The 20,516-nt window shown below is 24.4% G+C and overlaps 2 protein-coding genes across 2 annotated transcripts; both read left to right on the top strand.

Moving 5' to 3' along the window:
* Window positions 1–6: 6 nt before the first annotated feature.
* On the top strand, window positions 7–803 carry LOC112603763 (GLABROUS1 enhancer-binding protein-like 3). Its single transcript, XM_025352498.1, has 2 exons — window positions 7–15; window positions 75–803. The coding sequence occupies exon 2, from the start codon at window positions 336–338 to the stop codon at window positions 777–779; it is 444 nt and encodes a 147-aa protein (XP_025208283.1). The 5' UTR covers window positions 7–15; window positions 75–335; the 3' UTR covers window positions 780–803.
* A 1,764-nt stretch (window positions 804–2,567) lies between these two features.
* Window positions 2,568–19,721, top strand: LOC112603756 (E3 SUMO-protein ligase PIAS3-like). Its single transcript, XM_025352484.1, has 3 exons — window positions 2,568–2,586; window positions 17,726–18,472; window positions 18,538–19,721. The coding sequence occupies exons 1-3, from the start codon at window positions 2,568–2,570 to the stop codon at window positions 19,719–19,721; spliced, it is 1,950 nt and encodes a 649-aa protein (XP_025208269.1).
* Window positions 19,722–20,516: the final 795 nt, after the last annotated feature.

The following is a 20,516-nucleotide window of genomic DNA, read 5'->3' as shown; positions in this document are numbered from 1 at the left end:
AAATTAAAACATTTGGTAAGTTCAAATCTTTATTTTAATTTACGAATTATATTTAATTGTTTTCGTTTTTTTAGAAAAATATTTTCATACCAAGGGAACCAAGTAATATTGTATTTTTAGAAGATGATCAAGTGTCAAGTTCCTATATCTCAAGTGTTCTTAATGATTCAATTACAAATCTGTCATATAATTCTGCAAACGAACTTTCCTTAAACTCTAACTACTCTGAAAATATCTGCATTAGTGACGACTCTGAATTAGAAGTTCAAAAATTAGAAATTGGTTGTAATACTCCAATAACAAAACAAAACGTTTACTCTTCTAATTGTTCTTTGATGAGTAAGAGCAGCTCTTCTTTGCCATCTCTAACTTCTAATAATAATAATTATAATAATAGCTTAATGTCTGAAATAAAACAAAGTAATGATTTTATTATGAGAATTTCCGAATTGAAAGATATTGGATGTAATCAGGCTGAATTAAAAGACATTGGATGTAAGCAAGCCGAATTGAAAGATATTGGATGTGAGCAGGACGAATTGAATGACAATGGATGTAAGCAAGCTGAATTGAAAGTTATTGGATGTGAGCAGGTGGAATTGAAAGACATTGGATGTGAGCAGGTCGAATTGAAAGATATTGGATGTGAGCAGGATAATAATTCAACTTTAACTCATGAAGTACCTAAAATAAAATTACAATTAATAACCAACATAAAAACTATAAACATTAAGATGGAAAATTCAGAAATATGGTGGTCTGATGATGACGAAAATTAATAACTCCTTGGTTATAATATATAACATAAGAAAATTATCGTTTTTACTAATTTAAATATTTTAATGTTTTTCAAATAAACATAAATTATATTAAAAAAAACAATTTTTATAAATTACCTAGTAATTAACTAATGCATTGCTTTATATTTATATTTTATATTATATTTTAAATATATTAAATATTATATTATTTATTATCTTTATAAATAGAAGGCAATGTTTGTGTGTGTGTATAAGTATTCCATAACTAAGTTTATTGCACTTATGACTTTGATAATTGGTTCATAATTAATATTATATTCTTAATGTATACCTCGAAACCATTTTTTTTTTTAATTTTGTGAATTAAAAAAAAATTAACATAGATTTACTGGTCCATAAAAACTATTATTTTTTCATTTATATAAATTTGAAATTGGTAACAAAAAATAAAAACATTATTATAATTATTTAGTTATACTATTTTTTATTTTATAAATACTTTGAATTGTAATTAGTTTGACAATTGGTTATTTTATGCTGAGTCTTGAAGGAATGGTTTAAATGTGAAATCAAAACTAACAGTTATACTATCATATAAAAATATTAATTTAAAATATCTGTTGGGATTTGATAAATATTAAGTTTTTTAGTTACAACAAAGTCTTTATAACTTATTGGTTGTAGCAGAAAATTTTGTTAAGTTAACATTTTATACTGAATGTTATGGGAGTAGTTTTAATGTTGTAAAATCAAAACTAACCTTTTTATTTACCTTTGAAAATTTTATTTTTTAATACCTCCTACGATTATGATATGATATTATGTGTTTTAATTAAAACAAAATCTTAAATAACTTATTGTATAAAATAGAATATGTTTTTAAATCTATATTACACTATGAATCCTGTGGAAATGAGTAGAATGTTGTGAAATCAAAGTGACATTTGTTTGTATTTAAATTAGAATTTTAAATAATTCCTACCATTATGATAATATATTGTGTTTTTAAGATTAAACAAAATCTCAAATTACTGATTGGATATAACATGATGTGTTTATAATTTACACTAGACAACAAAACTATAAGAGATAGTTAGAATGTTGTAAAATCAAAAGTGACAGTTTTATTAACATTAGTAATTTTGAATTTTGAATATTTGCTACAAATATGATATAAAATTATAGTTTTTGTTTCAAAATTATTCATATTAACTTATTGGATAAAGTAGAACATTTATCTCGTAATTATTATTACACGCGGAATCTAATGGGAATGATTAGAATGTTGTGAAATCAAAACTCACTGTTTGAATAACATTTGAAAATTTTATTTTTTATATCTGCTACGATTATGACATGATATTATGTTTTTTAGTATAAGCAAAATCTTTAATTACTTATTGGATATAACACAGTATATTTATAATTTTACTTACATAATTAATCTTATGGGAATCAATTAAATGTTATGAAATCAAAACCTGTTACGTTTTAAATAACATTTGAAAATTTGAATATTGTTCCTTTGCTACTAATAAGATATCAAATTAAGTTTTTAAGTTTAATATATGAATTATTTTAATTTAATGTGAATAATGTAAACTTAGTTATACTGAATGATTCGTGGCTAATTTAGAAGTATACATTTTAAATTGATTAAAGAAAAATAGAATGTTTAATATGAAATAGGTAGTAAATTTTGTTAAAGAAATAACATGTGAAATGGATATAAAGTACAGATTTTACCTTTTAAATTTAAACCTAAGAGATATGGTGAATATTACAATAAAGGTTATTTAATCTACAATGAATTCTAAATCTGAAGGTAATTTTTTTAAAGGTTGTAAAATTAAAGATAACAGTTTTATTAATATTAAAAAATTTTAATTTTGAATATATACTGCGATTTTGATGTTTAATTATGTTTTTTAGTGTTAACGTAGTCTCATAATTATTGAATATAATAGAATATATTTTTAAGTTGACATTTCATTCTGAATCTCATAGATATAGTTTGAATATTGTGAAATTAAAACTGATAGTTGTATTATCGTATAAAGATTTTAATTTAAATATCTGCTACAATCCTGATAGAATATTCTGTTTTTTAGATGAAACAAAATTTCAAATTACTAATTGGATGTGACAAAGTATACTTATAATAATTATAACACAAAAAATAAAAATAAAATAGTAGAATGTTTTGAAATCAAAACTGACAGTTCAATAAACATTTTAAAATTATAATTTTGAATAACTACTATGATAATTATATTAACTGATGTTTTTTAGTTGAAAAAATATTTCAAATTAACTTATAGGATAAAGCAGAGTTTTTTTTTTTTTAGTAATTATTACACACTGAATCTTATGGTAATGAATAAAATGATGTGAAATTAAAAAATTCACAGTTGTATTGACATATTATAAAAATTTTAATTTTGTTTAATTACTATGATTAGAATATAAAATAAGGTTTTTATAATTAATAAATGTTTTATATTTATGAAATGTAAATTATGGCTCAAATTTTACTTAATAATTCATTGCTATTCTAACAGTATAAGTTTTAAATTGGTAAAGAAAAATAGAAGGTTTAATTTGAAATAGTAAATTTTCTTTCTGACAAATAAACTAGAATACTGAAATGAAATAAAGATTTTATAACTTAAATAAAATATCAAATTAAGATATTGAACATAATAGGATATATCTTATTTATAAACTTGTGTTCTGAATCTAATAGTAATGTTTTTAAAGTTGTAAAATCAAATCTTACAGTTTTATTAACATTTGAAAATTTGAATTTTGTTTATTTGCTATAATTATGATATAAAATTAGGTTTTTATTAAACTTATTTATAATAAATAGTTCATGGCCAATCTATTAGTTTAAGTTTTAAGTTGATCAAAAAAAAAAATTAGAATGTTAAATATGAAATAGTAAATTTTATTTATTGAAATAAACTGTAAAATGTAGGTATATAAAATAGATGTTTTACATTTAAAATTTAATCTTAAGAACATGGTAGATTTAATATAAACAGTTTTTTAAGTCAATGAAGAACTCTGAATCTGATGGTAATGGTTTCAATGGTGTGCAATTATAGCTGACTGTTTTATAAACATTTGAAATTATGAATTTTGTATACTCCTATTTTTATGATATAAATTTTAGTTATTTATTAGTTTATTAAATCGTTTATAGTATTTTAATATGTATTATGTGAAATAAATTATAGTTAATGATCCATCGCATAATATAATGATATAATTTTGAAATTGATTAAAATAATATGGAATGTTTTATTTTGTAATTTGAAATTATTATTTTTAAAATAAATTGTAATTTGGTTATGCAATAATAGTTGAGTCTGTACAGCTGCACAGCTGTTTCAATATATTCTTCAAAGATTGTTTAAAAAGAAACATTTGTTAAATGAACAATAACATATATAACATATATTGACAAGAATATGAGTATATTTAATTTTTATATACTACAGAATAAAGTTTTAGAATTTTTGTCGTATCCTATCTACATGAAGTTTAATTGTGTTGTATGTTATTTATGTTTTTGGTAATATCTATATTTTATAGAGACTGACATTGTTAGTAAAATCTTATTATTTTAAACATCAATAATACATCCCATTAAGAAACATGAAGTAGAAAATATGACCTTCTATCTTATAACTTATATGTGTATCGAGAAAATGAATGCAATTTTTGAGTTTCATATAGCTTTATCAATCTTATTAATAAATAATATGTATGCATGTTTTTAAAACCTCATTAATCAAAAAATATTAAAAATTATTTTTAAACATAGAATTAATATATTAGGTTAGATTATATTATATCCAATATTTGTTAGGTACATCATATTGTTATTGGAAATGTAAATAACGCAATTATGTATTTCTATAACAATGTTGTACAGTAATTTATTGATGTTTATGAGAAGGCACAATATGTTCATTGTGTTTACTACATTTTATTATTTGTGTCACAAATATTTTGTAAGCATGGTACTTGCATTCTTAGTACCTACTTATATAATTAAGCTTTTATACATAGATATTTGTTTTTGTTATGTTTAAATATTAGCTATGTAAGTATCTAACTGTGTTGTTTCTTTTATCTTTTTTCGACATTCATTCAATGAATATTACGATATAAAATTAAATTAAATATTAAAATTTATATTATTTACAATGTATTATTAATTCAATGATATCCAAGTACTGAAATACCTATAGTGGTGTAGCTATAGTACATGTAAAAGCCAAGTATTAACTAATTACAAAGTTAATTTTTAACTTTTTATAAAAATTAATATCTAACTATTAATTATATAGAAAATAAAATACAATGAAGGAGTTGCAATTATTTCATGATACTTTTAGGTCATTAGAAAGTATGAGTGGGGACATAACACACATCGCGTGTGGACCAAGCAGTTATTTCGTAAATTTACACATTTGGGCGAACAAGTACATGGTGATTCATTATTGATGAAGGGTGAAGATATTAAAATTTTTATTATAAACTAATAAGTAATAAGTAGGTATACACAATATATAAATTTAGGTACTAACAAAAATTTTTACGTGATCAACCAGTTGTCAACAAAAAAAGTTGTAATTTGTAACTTGTCGGAATTTCCAGTAAATGGGGAATTGAAATTAATATCCAAAAACAGTCATTGTTAAAATAATGAATTTATAATAACTGTTAAAATATTTTCATAATAAATGTGTATAATGTTCTATACTTATTGTATGTTCGACAACAACCGTCTCTCCTAACGATCATTTACTTTATACGGAAAAAATCGTATTATTGCAAATTAAACAGACCGCATTAAGGAAAAATGGTGTACAGTAAACCTGTCCTCTGCGGAATTGCACGGAACCGATAAAAATTTCTGTTTCCATGTAATTGAATAAGAAAGAAAATGTCGTACTATAGAGTTACAATATTCTGCATGATTAATATTTAAGGTTATAAAATTTTTCATTTAATAATAAAAATTAAAATATTGAAAATAAATAAATATCATAGGCTACAATAAATTTTGATTTTTAGCAAATAATTACTTGATATGTATTAATTAGATATTTCAAAATAATGATAAATTTCAATTCCAAAATTTGAATAACATAATATTTAGTAGGTATTAATCAAATAATAATATAATAAAATAAAGTAAGCAGATTAGAATACAATTAAAAATTCCAAAATTCGTGTTAAGTTTTGTCTAGTTTTTTCTTTAACAATCAACAACTTTTTTAATCCTAATATACCCATTCCCTAACACATTTGATAATAACCACAAGCTTCAATTCCTTTACAGTATTCAAGAAATCGATGCCTTCATATCCATCATAATGTTTTGTAACTTATCCCATATCATTGATGAGTTAGTAAAATTGTGTAACATATCTTAGTAACTAATTTGAACAGTTCAATCATTGCATCTCAGTGATGGCGCCAGGATTTTATACCTGTAGGGCCAACTTGAAACACGTAATTTTACTGAAGGGCCAATATATTATAATAGAAACAAGTAATAATGTGTAAAATCTTGGGCTCCTGCCAGCTACCAAATACACTTTTAACTATCTAAATAATAAAATAAAACTATAATGGAATAACTACTAATTTATAATTTAATGTAGCTATACCGACTTATAATTTATTATAAACATGATAAATTAATAATAAATAACAATATTAAATTAATGACTGAATCATAATTAATAATTTTTGAGAAAAATTAGATTGAAGTTTTGAACATGTTAACATGTTATTTTTATATAAAATTATTCAATATTCATTGAAATATATAAGTATAAATATTATAATACATGTATATGTAATTTATTTTAACGTTATCCTCCTATTTTTATGTTGAATAGAAAATGCATCAGTAACTTCTTCTATATTCAATTATTTTGCTTCAACCTATCCTTCTCGATTGAAATTATACTTAAGCTGGACATAAAGTTATGATTTATAGAATTCTTTAGATAGTTTTTTACTCTTTCATATATGAAAATGTGCATTCACAAGTTGCAGTTGAAACAAAAGTCGTAATTACTAAGCTACACTACACAGTTTAAACATCTCAGAAAATGCTATTTCATAGAGCTTCAAAAAACTGTGAAATTGGTATCTATTCTAAGTTATTGTAAAAGCTGTATGGTGTAGGGTTAAGGTAAATAAAATAAATAAATAAAAATAACATAACTAGCTTGTCTATAATATTTTAGTCTCACTTAACTCAAATAAATAAAATAAAACATGGAACTACGGTACATTACAACATTGTTTTTGCTGTCTATAATAGGTGCGACCGAACACTTCACCACCTGTGTGCAGTGCTGTTGTTATTGGTTATTCCGAGTATCAAAAATAATAATTATAGCTTATAAATAAATTTCTTTATAGGCTATTCTCCTGTTTAAATATACCTATACATATATATTTTGTACATCGCTTAAATTGTCTGAACAAAATATATAATAGCTTATCAGGAATACACTTGATCACTTCATAATACTATTAAATTATCGATTATTATTATTATTATACTTAAAATAATACGAGCAAATAATTAATATACTTATTTGTGCATTATATATATTATATTCTTATGTTATTTCATATACTATATTTTTAATTTCTAAAATATTATCTGTTGATTTAATCTATTATTGTAACGGATCACCGAAATTTGCCTTGGTGTCCCACCAGGCCAGTCGGTTTTTGATATTGAATAGGTAGTAGCAGGGTATAGAAACTATAGACACTGTCTGATATTAACCAAATCGGGTGACATTGGCCTTGAACACGGTCTCCAGGGGGCGCGGCATACATTATCACATAAATAAATAATATCAATATTATTACTGAACAATATATTGTTGAAAATTAGTTGGAACTGTTGAAAGAACACTGAATAATAATAAAAAAATGCAACTATTGCAATTTTAAATTTGCCCAGCTGATTGAGTGTCGTTTCTATATTGTTCTGTGGTAGTAGGTACAATACAATGTCGAATAAATTATCAGTAATTATTATGATAAAAAACGGTACAAACGAGAAGTGGTAAAAACCACAGGTAATAACCAGCCACAATTTATCCTGCCATGACCAGCCATGTCATATGTTTTAGGATAAATGATAGGAGATAACCGAATATTAAATAAAGTGCTCGGGTTTTATCGTTTAACGGTGGCTAATATCTAACACACTCGCATTTGCTCACAAGTTGTTTGAATTACTAGTCGCTTTTTCTACCCTACGCAACATTTTGCTTGATTTTCGTTTCTCAGTTTACGTGAAAATTTTGAACTTTTACTCTGTTGGTATCGATTCCGATTCCAATAGTTTAAAATTAAAATATAAACGATTGTTGTATTACGACTACATAGTTGTGGATTGATGACAATTTGTTTTCAAGTTTGAAATCGAAGTAATCGTACTCCATTCTAATCTTTAACCAAGTAAGTCTCGTTTATTATCGTGTATTTTTAAGTTACTCTTAAAAATATGGTTAAATCTTAGTGTATCACTATTTTATTTCAATAAATTTGTGTAGGCAATCAATATGTTTTTTGGTGTACGCTAAAAACTACTATATCAATGTACTTACTAAGCATTGTATCCTGTAATGGTGTTTCACAGTTTCACACTATTAATGTCTATTTCTTCTAGGTTGTATAAGTGTGTAATTTGAGAACATTTTGATATTCATAATATTGGTCAAGATACTTAATTTTAAAAGTAAAATTTATCTTATATTGAAATAAAGTAAATATACATATATTATGATATTAAATAATAAATTAAATTAAATTAAAGTAAAAGGCTATGTATCTAATTTATGTTGTGTATTGTGTTTTATTGAAACATAAATTTTTATTAGGTATATGATTATAATCATATAAATATTATATAACCATGTTGACATTTATGATAAGTTTAATATGTAACCAACATAATTATATAGATTAGACATTTTGTTATTTCTACAATCTATTTGATAATAATATAATATGTTTAAAATATTTTATTTTTAGCTGTTGTTTTGGTTGGTCGTCACTGAATATCAATCGCGATACACAATCTTTTGAAGACAATATAATTTTTTACTTAGCAGAATTTTAGTGATTCATCGAAATTTCTTTCATACTACTTGTGGTAACTTATAAACATTATTTTTTTATTTTACTAAATATGCAAATATATTATATTTGTTAACTTGGTTTAGCATACGGTTTAAAATAATAGGAGTTATTCTATCAAATAATTAATTTAGTAGAATTAACCTATGGGCATAACTTGTGCAATTTTTATGGAGGGGGCTTTATTTATATTGATATATCTAGAGATACGAGTTTGTATTATATAGTGGTATAAAACTGTATTATACAAGGTATTAAATATATGGTATATAATTATTTTATACAGATGATATGAAAAAAAATTAAAGCGTTATTTTTAGTTATTATTGGCATTTATAATTGTAACATGTTTAATTAATATTCATGTGTTAGGAATGACTTAAATTATTCTTACTATTATAATATTGTAAATATAGGAACAACGAGATAGTATATAAGTATTGATTATGATTTTCGATTTATTTTTATGAAAAATGTAACATAAAAAACAAATACTCTAATACCTACCTTATATATATAAATACATTTTTGAAGATAAAATAATTTTTTTTTTTATAAATTTCTGATATTAAATTTAAGTACTTAGTGTTTACAAGAAGTAAAAAATTTGAAACCAAAAAATTAGTAGATAAATTTATATGTTAATTGGCAGATGATGAGGTAACTCAAATCCTAATTTATTTTGAAATTTACCAAGACAATTTATTTGATATTTTAAGATTATAATTTATAATTTATTGTGAAATATGAATTTTATATAAATGTATAGTAGGTACATGGTACATCATAAATGGTAGTATGGCTAAATATTATATTAAGCGAATTTGGTAAAAAATAATTCTTCTATTATGTATGTAAATAAGATATTGGTTAATTTAAAAACTAACCTAAGGTTTGTTTGTAAGGTTGGAACATGCATGTGTGTGTTCCATTGATCGTTATTAAGAACCCAGTTGATCACACATCCGAGAGCTAGTGACGCAGCATATTTTGCAAATTTAGGTAGAAGGTACATTCAGAACGTGTTGCTCTGATTGTTTAATTTGAATTGCTGCTATTATAGATTACTTATTTTTATCATTAATGAATTATTATTATTATTATTATTATTATTATTATTGTTTTATTCTACTATTAAGAATAGTAGTCTATGAGAATTTTTTACTTTTGACCCCCTTAAATTAGAATTTTATATCCTAACAAGTAACAGAGTATACAAATCATATAAGAAAAGTAATAGAAAAGTAAAAGATTGTAGCAGGTTTATTACTACTTCAAAAATGACAGACAAAATAAAAAAAACATAATTCCAAAATCAATAATCCATATACGTTCTTTGCTCCACTTAGAATTTATAAATTAATATGATTGTGATTTTTTTATTTTTATTTAGGCAGTTAAATGTAAATAAATTATTCTAAAATTAAAATTGGTTACTTATATAACTAAGTACTTGATAATTAAAATTAACAATTGAAATTTGTACAAACATTTATTTTACTTTAAATTTCATAAATTAAATTTCATACTTTCGACTATTATTTCCTTTATTTAACCTTGTGTCCAATTATTATCATAACATTTTCCGAATTTCTCAATAAAACTTTTTACATTATCTTGATCATCTATGTATAAACGTAATAACAATACATTTTTAGAAGATTGAATAATTTAAATGTGAAGCCTTCAAAATACAGTAGGGTCTCGTTAATCCGAATGATCCCTTTCTGAAATTTCATTCGGATTACTTATGACTTATTAAAAAAATCCATTTTCTTGCAATTTAAATTTTGAAATTAATCTTTATCTATACTGTAGTATTAAATATTAATTCATAAAATTACTTGTTGAAAAACAGAATGAATACAATCGGAGTAGTACCTACCTACTACTTACATTTGCAAAATACGCCGTCCGACGATGATTGACCTCAGAAAACAATTGTGTCTGAGGCCAACCACCACACCACACTAGGCCACTATTTACAGAAGTATATTTTGCTTGATATTAAAATATTGAAAACAAATCCAACACTTATTCACGGATGGTGTTTTAACTTTCAACTTTGCTATAATAGATCAATTTTATTCCCTTTAATATTAACACTAATAAGAATGAAAACATAGTTCAAATAGATATAGTCAAATTACTTAACATTTAAATATTAAAATAATAATATTTAGATTAAATTTAATTATTATTAATTTTAAAAATATTTAACAAAATTAAATTTCTATAAATATGATTCTTTTAATTATTTATGTAAACTGATATATTTAATATTAAATCCTGGTTTTAATTATGATTCTCCTTAATACATATAGATTTCTATCAATATAATTATTTTTGTTTTATTTTTATGAATGTTATAATTTTTTTTAAATTTTTCTATTTAATCAAACATATTATTTATTTTGATTAGATTTCTTTCATACTTAAAAATTAAATAAAATAATTATTATAGTCTTGTCAAACTATTAGTTTACTACACGTGTAGCAGTAAGTCTTGTCAATAATTATATATAGTCATTGCATAGATTATATCAGTTACCATTTTTTCCAAATTTGAACAGTTCAACTTTCGCCATTTCACAAAATGTTCCGAAGCTATTTAAATATAATATTGAACCATAAAACAGAGTCAATCTTGCGTGGAATTTTGAAAAAGTATTTTGTCCCCGCTTTTTGAGCTGCGCATAATAATTGTTGTCTCCGTCTTACAAGCACATTGCATGACACATTGTATGTTCTAAATTAGGGGTGGGCTACTGGCGGCCCGCGAACCTTTTTTATCTGGCCCACGTTATATGATCAAATTACATCATATAATTTTAAAGTCGATTGTCTACAGTATAGAAATCGTCTTACAGATGAAACATTAGGCCACCTACTTCATGTTTCCTCTTCTGAAATAGAAGTTGATTTTGCTGTGTTATCATTAGCAGTCACATGTCCTCAAAACTCACATTAAACAAATACTAATATTATTATTTATATTTAATTTAATTAATTTTTATAACATTTTTTGTATTAGTATTTTTGTATTTAGAAATAGTATTATTTATATTTAATTATTTTCAATAACCTTTTCACTGTTAATATTCACATTATAAACAAAATAAATACTAAATTAAAATGCATATTTTGAACTTTTTTTTCTGCTCTTTATACTCTGGCCCGCTAAATTTTAATTTTCTAAAAATTGGCCCTCTAATTACTTTCAGTTGCCCATCCCTTTTTTAAATAATCCATTTTGACTCCCGGATTGTTATAATATTACTGACTATATTAACTTATTAGCTAAATTACCCGTCTTCGCTCGTGTGTAGTTAGTGCTTTCTCAAAATGACTAAAATGACGAATAAAATTAAATTGTGAATAATAGATCACTTGTAGGAGTATTTAGTACAACCTTGTGAAAAAAAAAAACATAAAATATTAAATAGTGTCGCTATAAAATGGAAACATAAAAAAGCTTATTCTTTAGTATATACAATATAATTATAAAGAATATTACTCTAGTCTGATAAAAAATGCAATTTGAATTTTGAAATCAAGTTTAATACACCTATTACAACGACTCTTCAATATCGAATCGTGCGTCATGATAATACATATATTCTGTGGTACTACACTTGAATTTTATTAGTTATAAGTTATAACTAAGATTTAAAGTTTTTATTTTGTAATTTATATAAAGGTATGTTTGAAGAAATTAATGTATTACAAAGTTCTTTGAAAAATTGAGATTGATTTTCTATGGATGTTGATGCTTCATGAACAAAGGTTTGTTTAGAAGAAGATTTGTTTAAACATTTTTCATGCAAAAATGATTTTGCATGTTGATCAATTTGAAATTTTTTTTTCTGCTGTTACTGATTTTTGACAATTTTGACAAAAAACTGTTGTATTATTTAATATTTTGAAAACCTCACCAGAAATATTGTACGGTTCAATCCATTTTCTAATTGATGCAAGTTTTGAATTTGGAATTTTGGGCATTTTAACTATTTAAAAATGAATTGGTGTATTACAAAATAATTATTGTCGAAAAAACACGTAGGTACACTCAACACTCACGTCTTGTCTACAGCGTAATAATTGTCTTGGATAAATGTAGAAGTGGTTGTAATATAATAATATGTTGTTGTACAAATTATGTTGTTTAGGGCATTTTATCAACAAGATTAGATAAAAGAGGTAAAGCCATGTCTCCACTATAAAACCCGTACAACCAACCTATGGAACTATTTTTAGCGTCTGAATATTCTTTGAGACGTAAAATATTTGATATTATAATATTATATAAACGTACCTATGATCTATGTTTTTATTTGTATATTTGTACGGTTTTTGTTAAAATATGCAAAAATATGCAGTATAAAATTTTGATATTTAATCAATCAAGTAATGATTTGTGGACACTCATTGACTGCATGTATATGATGTTGAAAATAACAACATGCATTTTATGCAAAATCCGGTCTTTAGTTATAAGTTATAACTCATTTACCCGGCTTTGCCCGTGTGTATTTTTGTTTATACATTTTTCGGAACAATTTTTATCTATACATCGCACGGCCGGTATGGGTATAGAGTTACAGGTAGCTGAAACTCAAGCCGGCCGGTGCCGTGCCGCACATTACGTTTTAATTAACGAATAATTGAAATTATTAATTAGTTCACTTAACGCAACATTTTTTAAAATCCTTTTTTATTGCTCGGTGAAATTATGAGAAGAATCTCTATTCGAAATTTCAAGTTCATACGTTGTGTATTTTTCGAGTTACAGCGATCAGTGAGTCAGTGGTATTTGGATTTTATATTTATATTAACTTATTAAAAATTTAATTGTCAGAGCAAGTGTGAATCTAAAAATTGTTTTCCCTGGTTACTAGGTACATTTAAGAAGCAATTTATTGATTTCAGACATCACGCTGTTGCCAGGTAACAAATGGGCGTGTGATCTGTTGTCACGGGTTACCATTTTCTATATTTGTTTTGTCAACTCAGTTTTGCTTCTCACAACAATATTGATGATTATATTGATGGCACGTTCTACTCCGACATATTGTGTATTTGCGTGTAACTTGGAAGAATAAAAATGTATATTTCAGAATTTTGACATTTAGTTTTAATACATATAGAAAAATTTGAGTAATATGGAACTTGAATAACATGGAAATCAGTTTTTATAAGAAAAATTATTGGTTAAGTTAAGTAATATATTTTCTAATACTCCATTCCTCGAATAAGATAGAATCTGTCTAATACATAAATGACAATAAAATTTTGTAACATCATGGAAATATCTATTTTAAAAATTATTAATATTTAATATCTATATCAATTTAAATCATGCCAATTATTTTGTTGCAATTCATTTATTTTGTCAATTGGTGTTTGTAGTAGTGTTATTCTACAGTATAGTAACAAATAACAAATAAAAAAAATTTGTGAACTTTTAAAATTTGAAAAAAGGCAATTGTATAAAATAAGTAGGTAATAAAGCATAAAATTAAAATAAAAGAACAATAGATGAATGAACGAATAAATTGTAAACTTAACAACTATAAAAATAATTGTCAAATTCAAAACTCAAAATTTTAGATATTTGGTATAATTTGAAAATGACAAGTCATGCTTTTAAGACAATCGTGTTTGAGTGTCTAAAAACCAATTTCACCACAACTTCTAAAAAATATTTATATATATTTTTACCCTATTTACCACTTGTTGAAATTTGTAAATTTACCTTTTTCAAACACGCAACATTACCATCTTTATAAAAAAACGGGTGGTGATTTAATACATTATTCCGGTATTATATTATTTATTTATATTGTTGTTACTTCGAATGCCTCTTATAGAATAATAGAGATATGATATTAATAACATAACGTTATTAATGGGTATTTTTCATGTGTATAAATATAATAAGGATATAAATGTGGTAATGTGTTATTTTACCTCGTTTTTATATTATTAGCTCGATGTAATGACCCTTAGTACTCATATAAGAATGAGAACTATAACAGCTGTGCGTTGAACGATTTTCGGAGTGACGCACGACGTCGTAGTCCACACTCCACAGTTATTAGGGGTGGTTAAATAAAATAAAAAATCAATTTTTTTTTATTTTTTTTTTATTAGCTTTATGTAAGAATTCCGTTATTCCCAATCATTTTTTCTTCTAATTATCAAGAAAAATAGGTATTAAGAAATTTTTAGTTTCGATTCCCGTGTATTTATTATATTTATTTTTCAACCAGAAAATATATTGAAGTTTAATAATTTAACATTTTTAATGCTTCAAAAGCCAAAAGAAGATAACAAACATAAAAAAATCAATGTAAAATCAATACTCGCCTTTCTAATATAAAATTATATAAAATGATTAGTCTTATCATCTTTACAAATATACAATAAATAATACATGATGTATTATTTATAAATAAAATTTAAAATTATACCAATAAATAATATTTGTTTTTTAATTATATAATTATAAAACCATGTCGAGAGTATCGACGACAGCGCAGAAGTGTTGACCTAGGTGGCGGCGGTGGTGCCAGTGAGGGTTTTGAATTAGTATTAGTGCATGTATCGTTATCGTATCAAAACCAAAGTTGTATCAGTTGTTAAACAAATTGGCATTAATTAGACGCGTTAAGATTTATTTCGTACCTATTGATAAACAGTCAAATCTAAAGAAAGAAAAACTATTAATATTATTACAGGTAATAATTGTATAACTATTTTAAATATTTTAATATAATTCTTAAAATTACAGTACATAAGAGTGTGATTGTAATTCTAAACCATAATTCAATGATTTAATAGTTTTAAAAATGTTAATTTAAGTATCTAATCGATGAGAATAATATTTTTGAATGATTTAAAATTGAAGAGAGATATAATTTATGAATAATTAAAGTATTTATGAAGAACTATGATCCTGAGATGGGTACTTTAAAGAAAACTCGAAAAGAGAAGTAAAAAAATATATTTTATTCAATTATTTATTGTCTATTAGTTAGAAAATTTGCAAACCACGAACGTCATTAGTAGCAAATAAAATATTTTGTAATATATTTCTTTATTTTCATTAAAAAATCTATTAGATAAAATAAATAAATATATATTATTTAATATAACTGATATTTTGTTACAGAACCTAGTATTGATTATTTCAATATTGAGTTGGTAGTTTTTAATTTTTTTTTCCTTCATATCAAGTCTTATAATTTTATTTATTTTTTATATTCATTTTTTATTTAGAAATATATACATAATATGTATTATTTTAATTTAATTTTTCTATATTTATTGTTTTTCCATCAATCATAAAGCTTTAGTTTTATAACCTTTATATAAAGTAAATTATATTTGGATTGATGATCATTAGTATATTTTGAAATTACATTACCTATACATTATAGTATTTGGTAAAAACATGTTTAATTTTTATTTTTTAAACATTATACTTTATCACCTTAATTAAGTTAAATAATTCCAAAACTCATTTCATGTTTTTTCTACTCAAGTAGTGTATTCTTATAAATTTCTTATTTAATAAAGTGTAAGTTAAAAAAGACTAGTGCTTTACAATTTTCTATTTTTCATTAGTTATTTATAAAATTAAAATATTTAATTTTAATAATGTTAATATAGTATTATAATAGTAAAAATGTGTAGTTTGAGAATTTATCTTATACAATATTACAAAGATTTGATAAACATTTTTAGTAATAACACTATAATAGTATGATAGTTGATAGTGGTTGATGAGAAAATCGCTAGTTATTAATTGACGATAGGTGTTATTATGATTTTATATCTTATATATCTGACAACATATTCAATGATTTCGAGAATATACTCGTATAACGCGCGCTTTTATTTTTGCTCACGGTGCGGCGGCGAAAACGTATAATATATTGAAATCGTAATACTCTAATAACATGAAGCGGGTTAAAAATTATAACATTTATGCATTATGAAGTTGGTAAAGAGAAATCATCACCATGTATATAATCAATTCCTATAACACAAGAGTACCTTTTTAATATTATATATATAAAAAAAAAAAAATTGTGGTAATAATCAGAAATCTTATTATAGTGGAGTATCGATTATCCTGACTGAGTAGGACTACGATGGGTGCGAATAATCAAACAATAATTAAAAATACATAGCGAACATAAATTTAAATATTTTATATAATTAATTAAAAATATAACTAATGTACTGTATGTATAATTTATAAATATAATATGATAAAATTAATGTGTGTGTGTGTATTGTTAACAGAACATAATACAATGAATTGAATTTAAAATTTAATAATATAAAATAAGAATATAATTTCTTTTTCTACCATTTCGAAGTGTAGATTGTTGACGAACGGATAATCAACACTCTACTGTATGTTAAAAACAATCAGAAATATAATTATTACGAGAAAAATCTTATTGTAGGTAGTAAATATTTATGTTTGATTTAATGATCCTATCCATTAACAAAAATAAATTAAATTAAATTGATTACCCTCCCTGGACAGACTTTCGAATATTTGTTTTATTGTAGTAATTTTTTTTCATCAGGTTAAGTTATCTGATAATCACATTTTAAATTTAATATTAATCTATATTATATTTTAAAAAGGATTCGATCTCAATACATTTAGTATTTTACTATTTGATCATAAAAATATTAAATTAATTATTAACATTATTGATTAAAATATTTTTATTTTATTTTTTTAGGAACAATGGATAGTATTTCTGAAAAAGTTCATAGAACTATGCTGGATAGTTTCCGGATGAGTGACTTACAAAGACTATTAGAAGCTTTTGGTCAAAATAAAGAAGGCCGAAGAATTGAATTAAGAAATCGAGCACTTGAATTGTTAAGGTCTAGACCTAATGACTTTGATTTTGTAGCATATCTATCAAAAATAGAAGAAATATATAAGTACAAGGAATTTTGTGCGCGCAATTTTATACATCCTCGACAAGAACAGATGATGTATATGCGTCACATGCACACACCACTACAAAGAATGTATCCACGACCACGATATCATCCTCAACAACAAAGAATGTATCCACTGCCACATTATCTTCCTCGACAACCAATACATATGACCCGTCCTGGATTGTCACAGTATATAATAAGAAAACCAAGAGGCGTACATGGAAACCCTACTGGTCAAAATATCATTCCTGAAAACACTATGGCGAACAATAACATTCGGTATGCTTTAGGTAGTTTTCAGCCAGCTGAACCTCATGCTATAGTGCCATCCCAATTACCTTTAGATCAACAAAATACAATGAGATTTGCTGTGAATGCATCAACAAGTATAAATAATAATGTTATAACCTCATCTCTTCAAACTGTAACCAATTACAAGTTCAAAAAACTGCCATTTTTTGAGGTTATTGACAACATTATTGACCCAACTATTCTAGAAGGAACAGAAAAATGTACATTAGGAAACTTAATTAAAGGTATATATTTCATCATGATTACTCTTCTTAACTTAATTGTATTCATAATATCTATTTTATTTCAGGTTCCAGAGAATGTATGTTCACCCATACTATGACAAATGATCAAGTAACTCTTATTGCAATGAATAGAGACATTTCATATGGAAAAAAAGAGTATCTTTTTCAATATCAGATTCGAATTTGTCAGATAAAATTTGGGTATAGTGGTGAATTAACTGATTATTTTCCACTCGAACTTTGTATTCGAATTGGAAATAAAACATGTCCATTGCCACCTAAAATATCTAATAGAATAGGAGTTGAAGCTAGGCGAATTGCCAAGCCTATCAATATCTCGCATTTTTTAAAACTTAATCCTATGCTTGAAAACTCGATAACTGTAAATTGGTTTCCTGATGGAAAAAGATACGCTTTAGCATTGTTTATTGTAAGAAAGTTAAGTCCAGATGATTTGATAAAAAAACTTCAAAAAAAAGAAGCGAGGAGTTCTGAAGAGACTAAAAATAATATTATTAAAAAATTGGCAGTTTCTGATTCAGATATTGTCCCTACATCTTATCGTTTTTCCTTGGTTTGTCCACTGGGTAAAATAAGGATGAAGATACCTGCAAAATCTATTCATTGTGATCATATACAGTGCTTTGATGCTGGTACATTTATTTTAATGAATGAAAAAAAACCAACATGGATGTGTCCAACATGTAATAAACCTTGTTTATACGAAGACATACGAATAGAAAATTATTTTTTGGAAATCGTCACTAGTCCTAAACTTGAAAACGACAGTATGGAAATTGAAATTTTAGCTGATGGTTCATGGATTGTTTTTAAAGAAAATAAAAATACCGAAAACATGAATATTATTCTTGATACACAAGAAAACCTTATTGATTACATTGATTTAGATGACAGTGACAATGAAATATCTATTGACCCAAAAAAAGAACTAGGATCAAAAGTTTCAGAAGGGCAGAAATGTGAAAACTTGAAACCACATCTTGTTGGTTTGACATTAGATGAGAACGAAGAGCCATCAAAAAATGAAGTTCGGGAAGCTCATGTTATACAGCTAATCACTAATGCCATACAGCCAGTGACTGATGCTATTCAACCAATGACTGATTTTATACAGCCAGTGACTGATGCCATACAGCCAATCACTATTGCTACACAACCAATTACTGAAGTTGAATTAAAACCACAAGTTCAAGTACAGCCACAACAAGCATATACTAGTTCTGAATAAAAATTAGTAATTCAGTTAGATCTTTCATCGTCTCTTTAAATTCCTACCTTTTCAACTAAAAGTTCTTAATATCTTTTATACTTTTTATTATTATTTTAATTGATACTATTTTGAGATGCACAGTCTTTTAAAGTGACGATGAAGGTCCATATTTTAATACAAAATTCTTTCTATTTAAAATAATGTCGATTTTGGTTAATAACGTGGGCAGTGTTTTAAACAATAATTGCACATTTTTTACTGATAATATTAAACTATTCATATTTATTAAGTTTCTTCATAATGTTTACCTACTTCAAAATTATCTAGATCAATTAATTCATGGAGTGAGCATCATGGTCTCATTCTAATTTAACCTATCATAATATATTATTTTTTTTCTCATCCATTTTTATTTCATAGAATTAATTTTAAAAATGTACATTTAAATATGTTAATTTCTAATACTATCTAATATTTTAATAATACTTATTAAATTCGTTGAGTCGTATTGGATTTTCTATTTAAGCTTTATATAATTAAATATGAAATATAAATATTATACATATAGGTATTTTTACAATAATAAAAAAAAATTTTAATTAATTTTCACATTAAATACAATGTTAATTGAAACTTGAAAAAAACAAATTAAAGCCAATATTATAATTAATGCTATTATAAGTATAAATATAATATATATATATATAACTTAATTAAGTAGAAAATTGAAATTAAAAAAATAAAATAATTTATGGAATGATTTCAAGTCATTGCCTTAGGCTGAAAAACACCTATAAGAACAAAAGTAATTAG

The sequence above is a fragment of the Melanaphis sacchari genome, unplaced genomic scaffold, assembly GCF_002803265.2.
Source record: "Melanaphis sacchari strain LSU unplaced genomic scaffold, SCAv2.0 Contig110_pilon_pilon, whole genome shotgun sequence".
Classification (NCBI taxonomy): domain Eukaryota; kingdom Metazoa; phylum Arthropoda; class Insecta; order Hemiptera; family Aphididae; genus Melanaphis; species Melanaphis sacchari.
This window is presented reverse-complemented; position numbering and strand designations above follow the sequence as displayed.

What these genes read in the sequence shown, in the direction of transcription:
- LOC112603756 (XM_025352484.1), top strand. An exon ending in ATTAGGAAACTTAATTAAAG is followed by an intron (nt 18,473 to 18,537) that starts GTATATATTTCA and finishes ATTTTATTTCAG; the next exon opens with GTTCCAGAGAATGTATGTTC.
- LOC112603763 (XM_025352498.1), top strand. Translation starts at nt 336, where the DNA reads ATGAGTAAGAGCAGCTCTTCTTTGCCATCTCTAACTTCTAATAATAAT.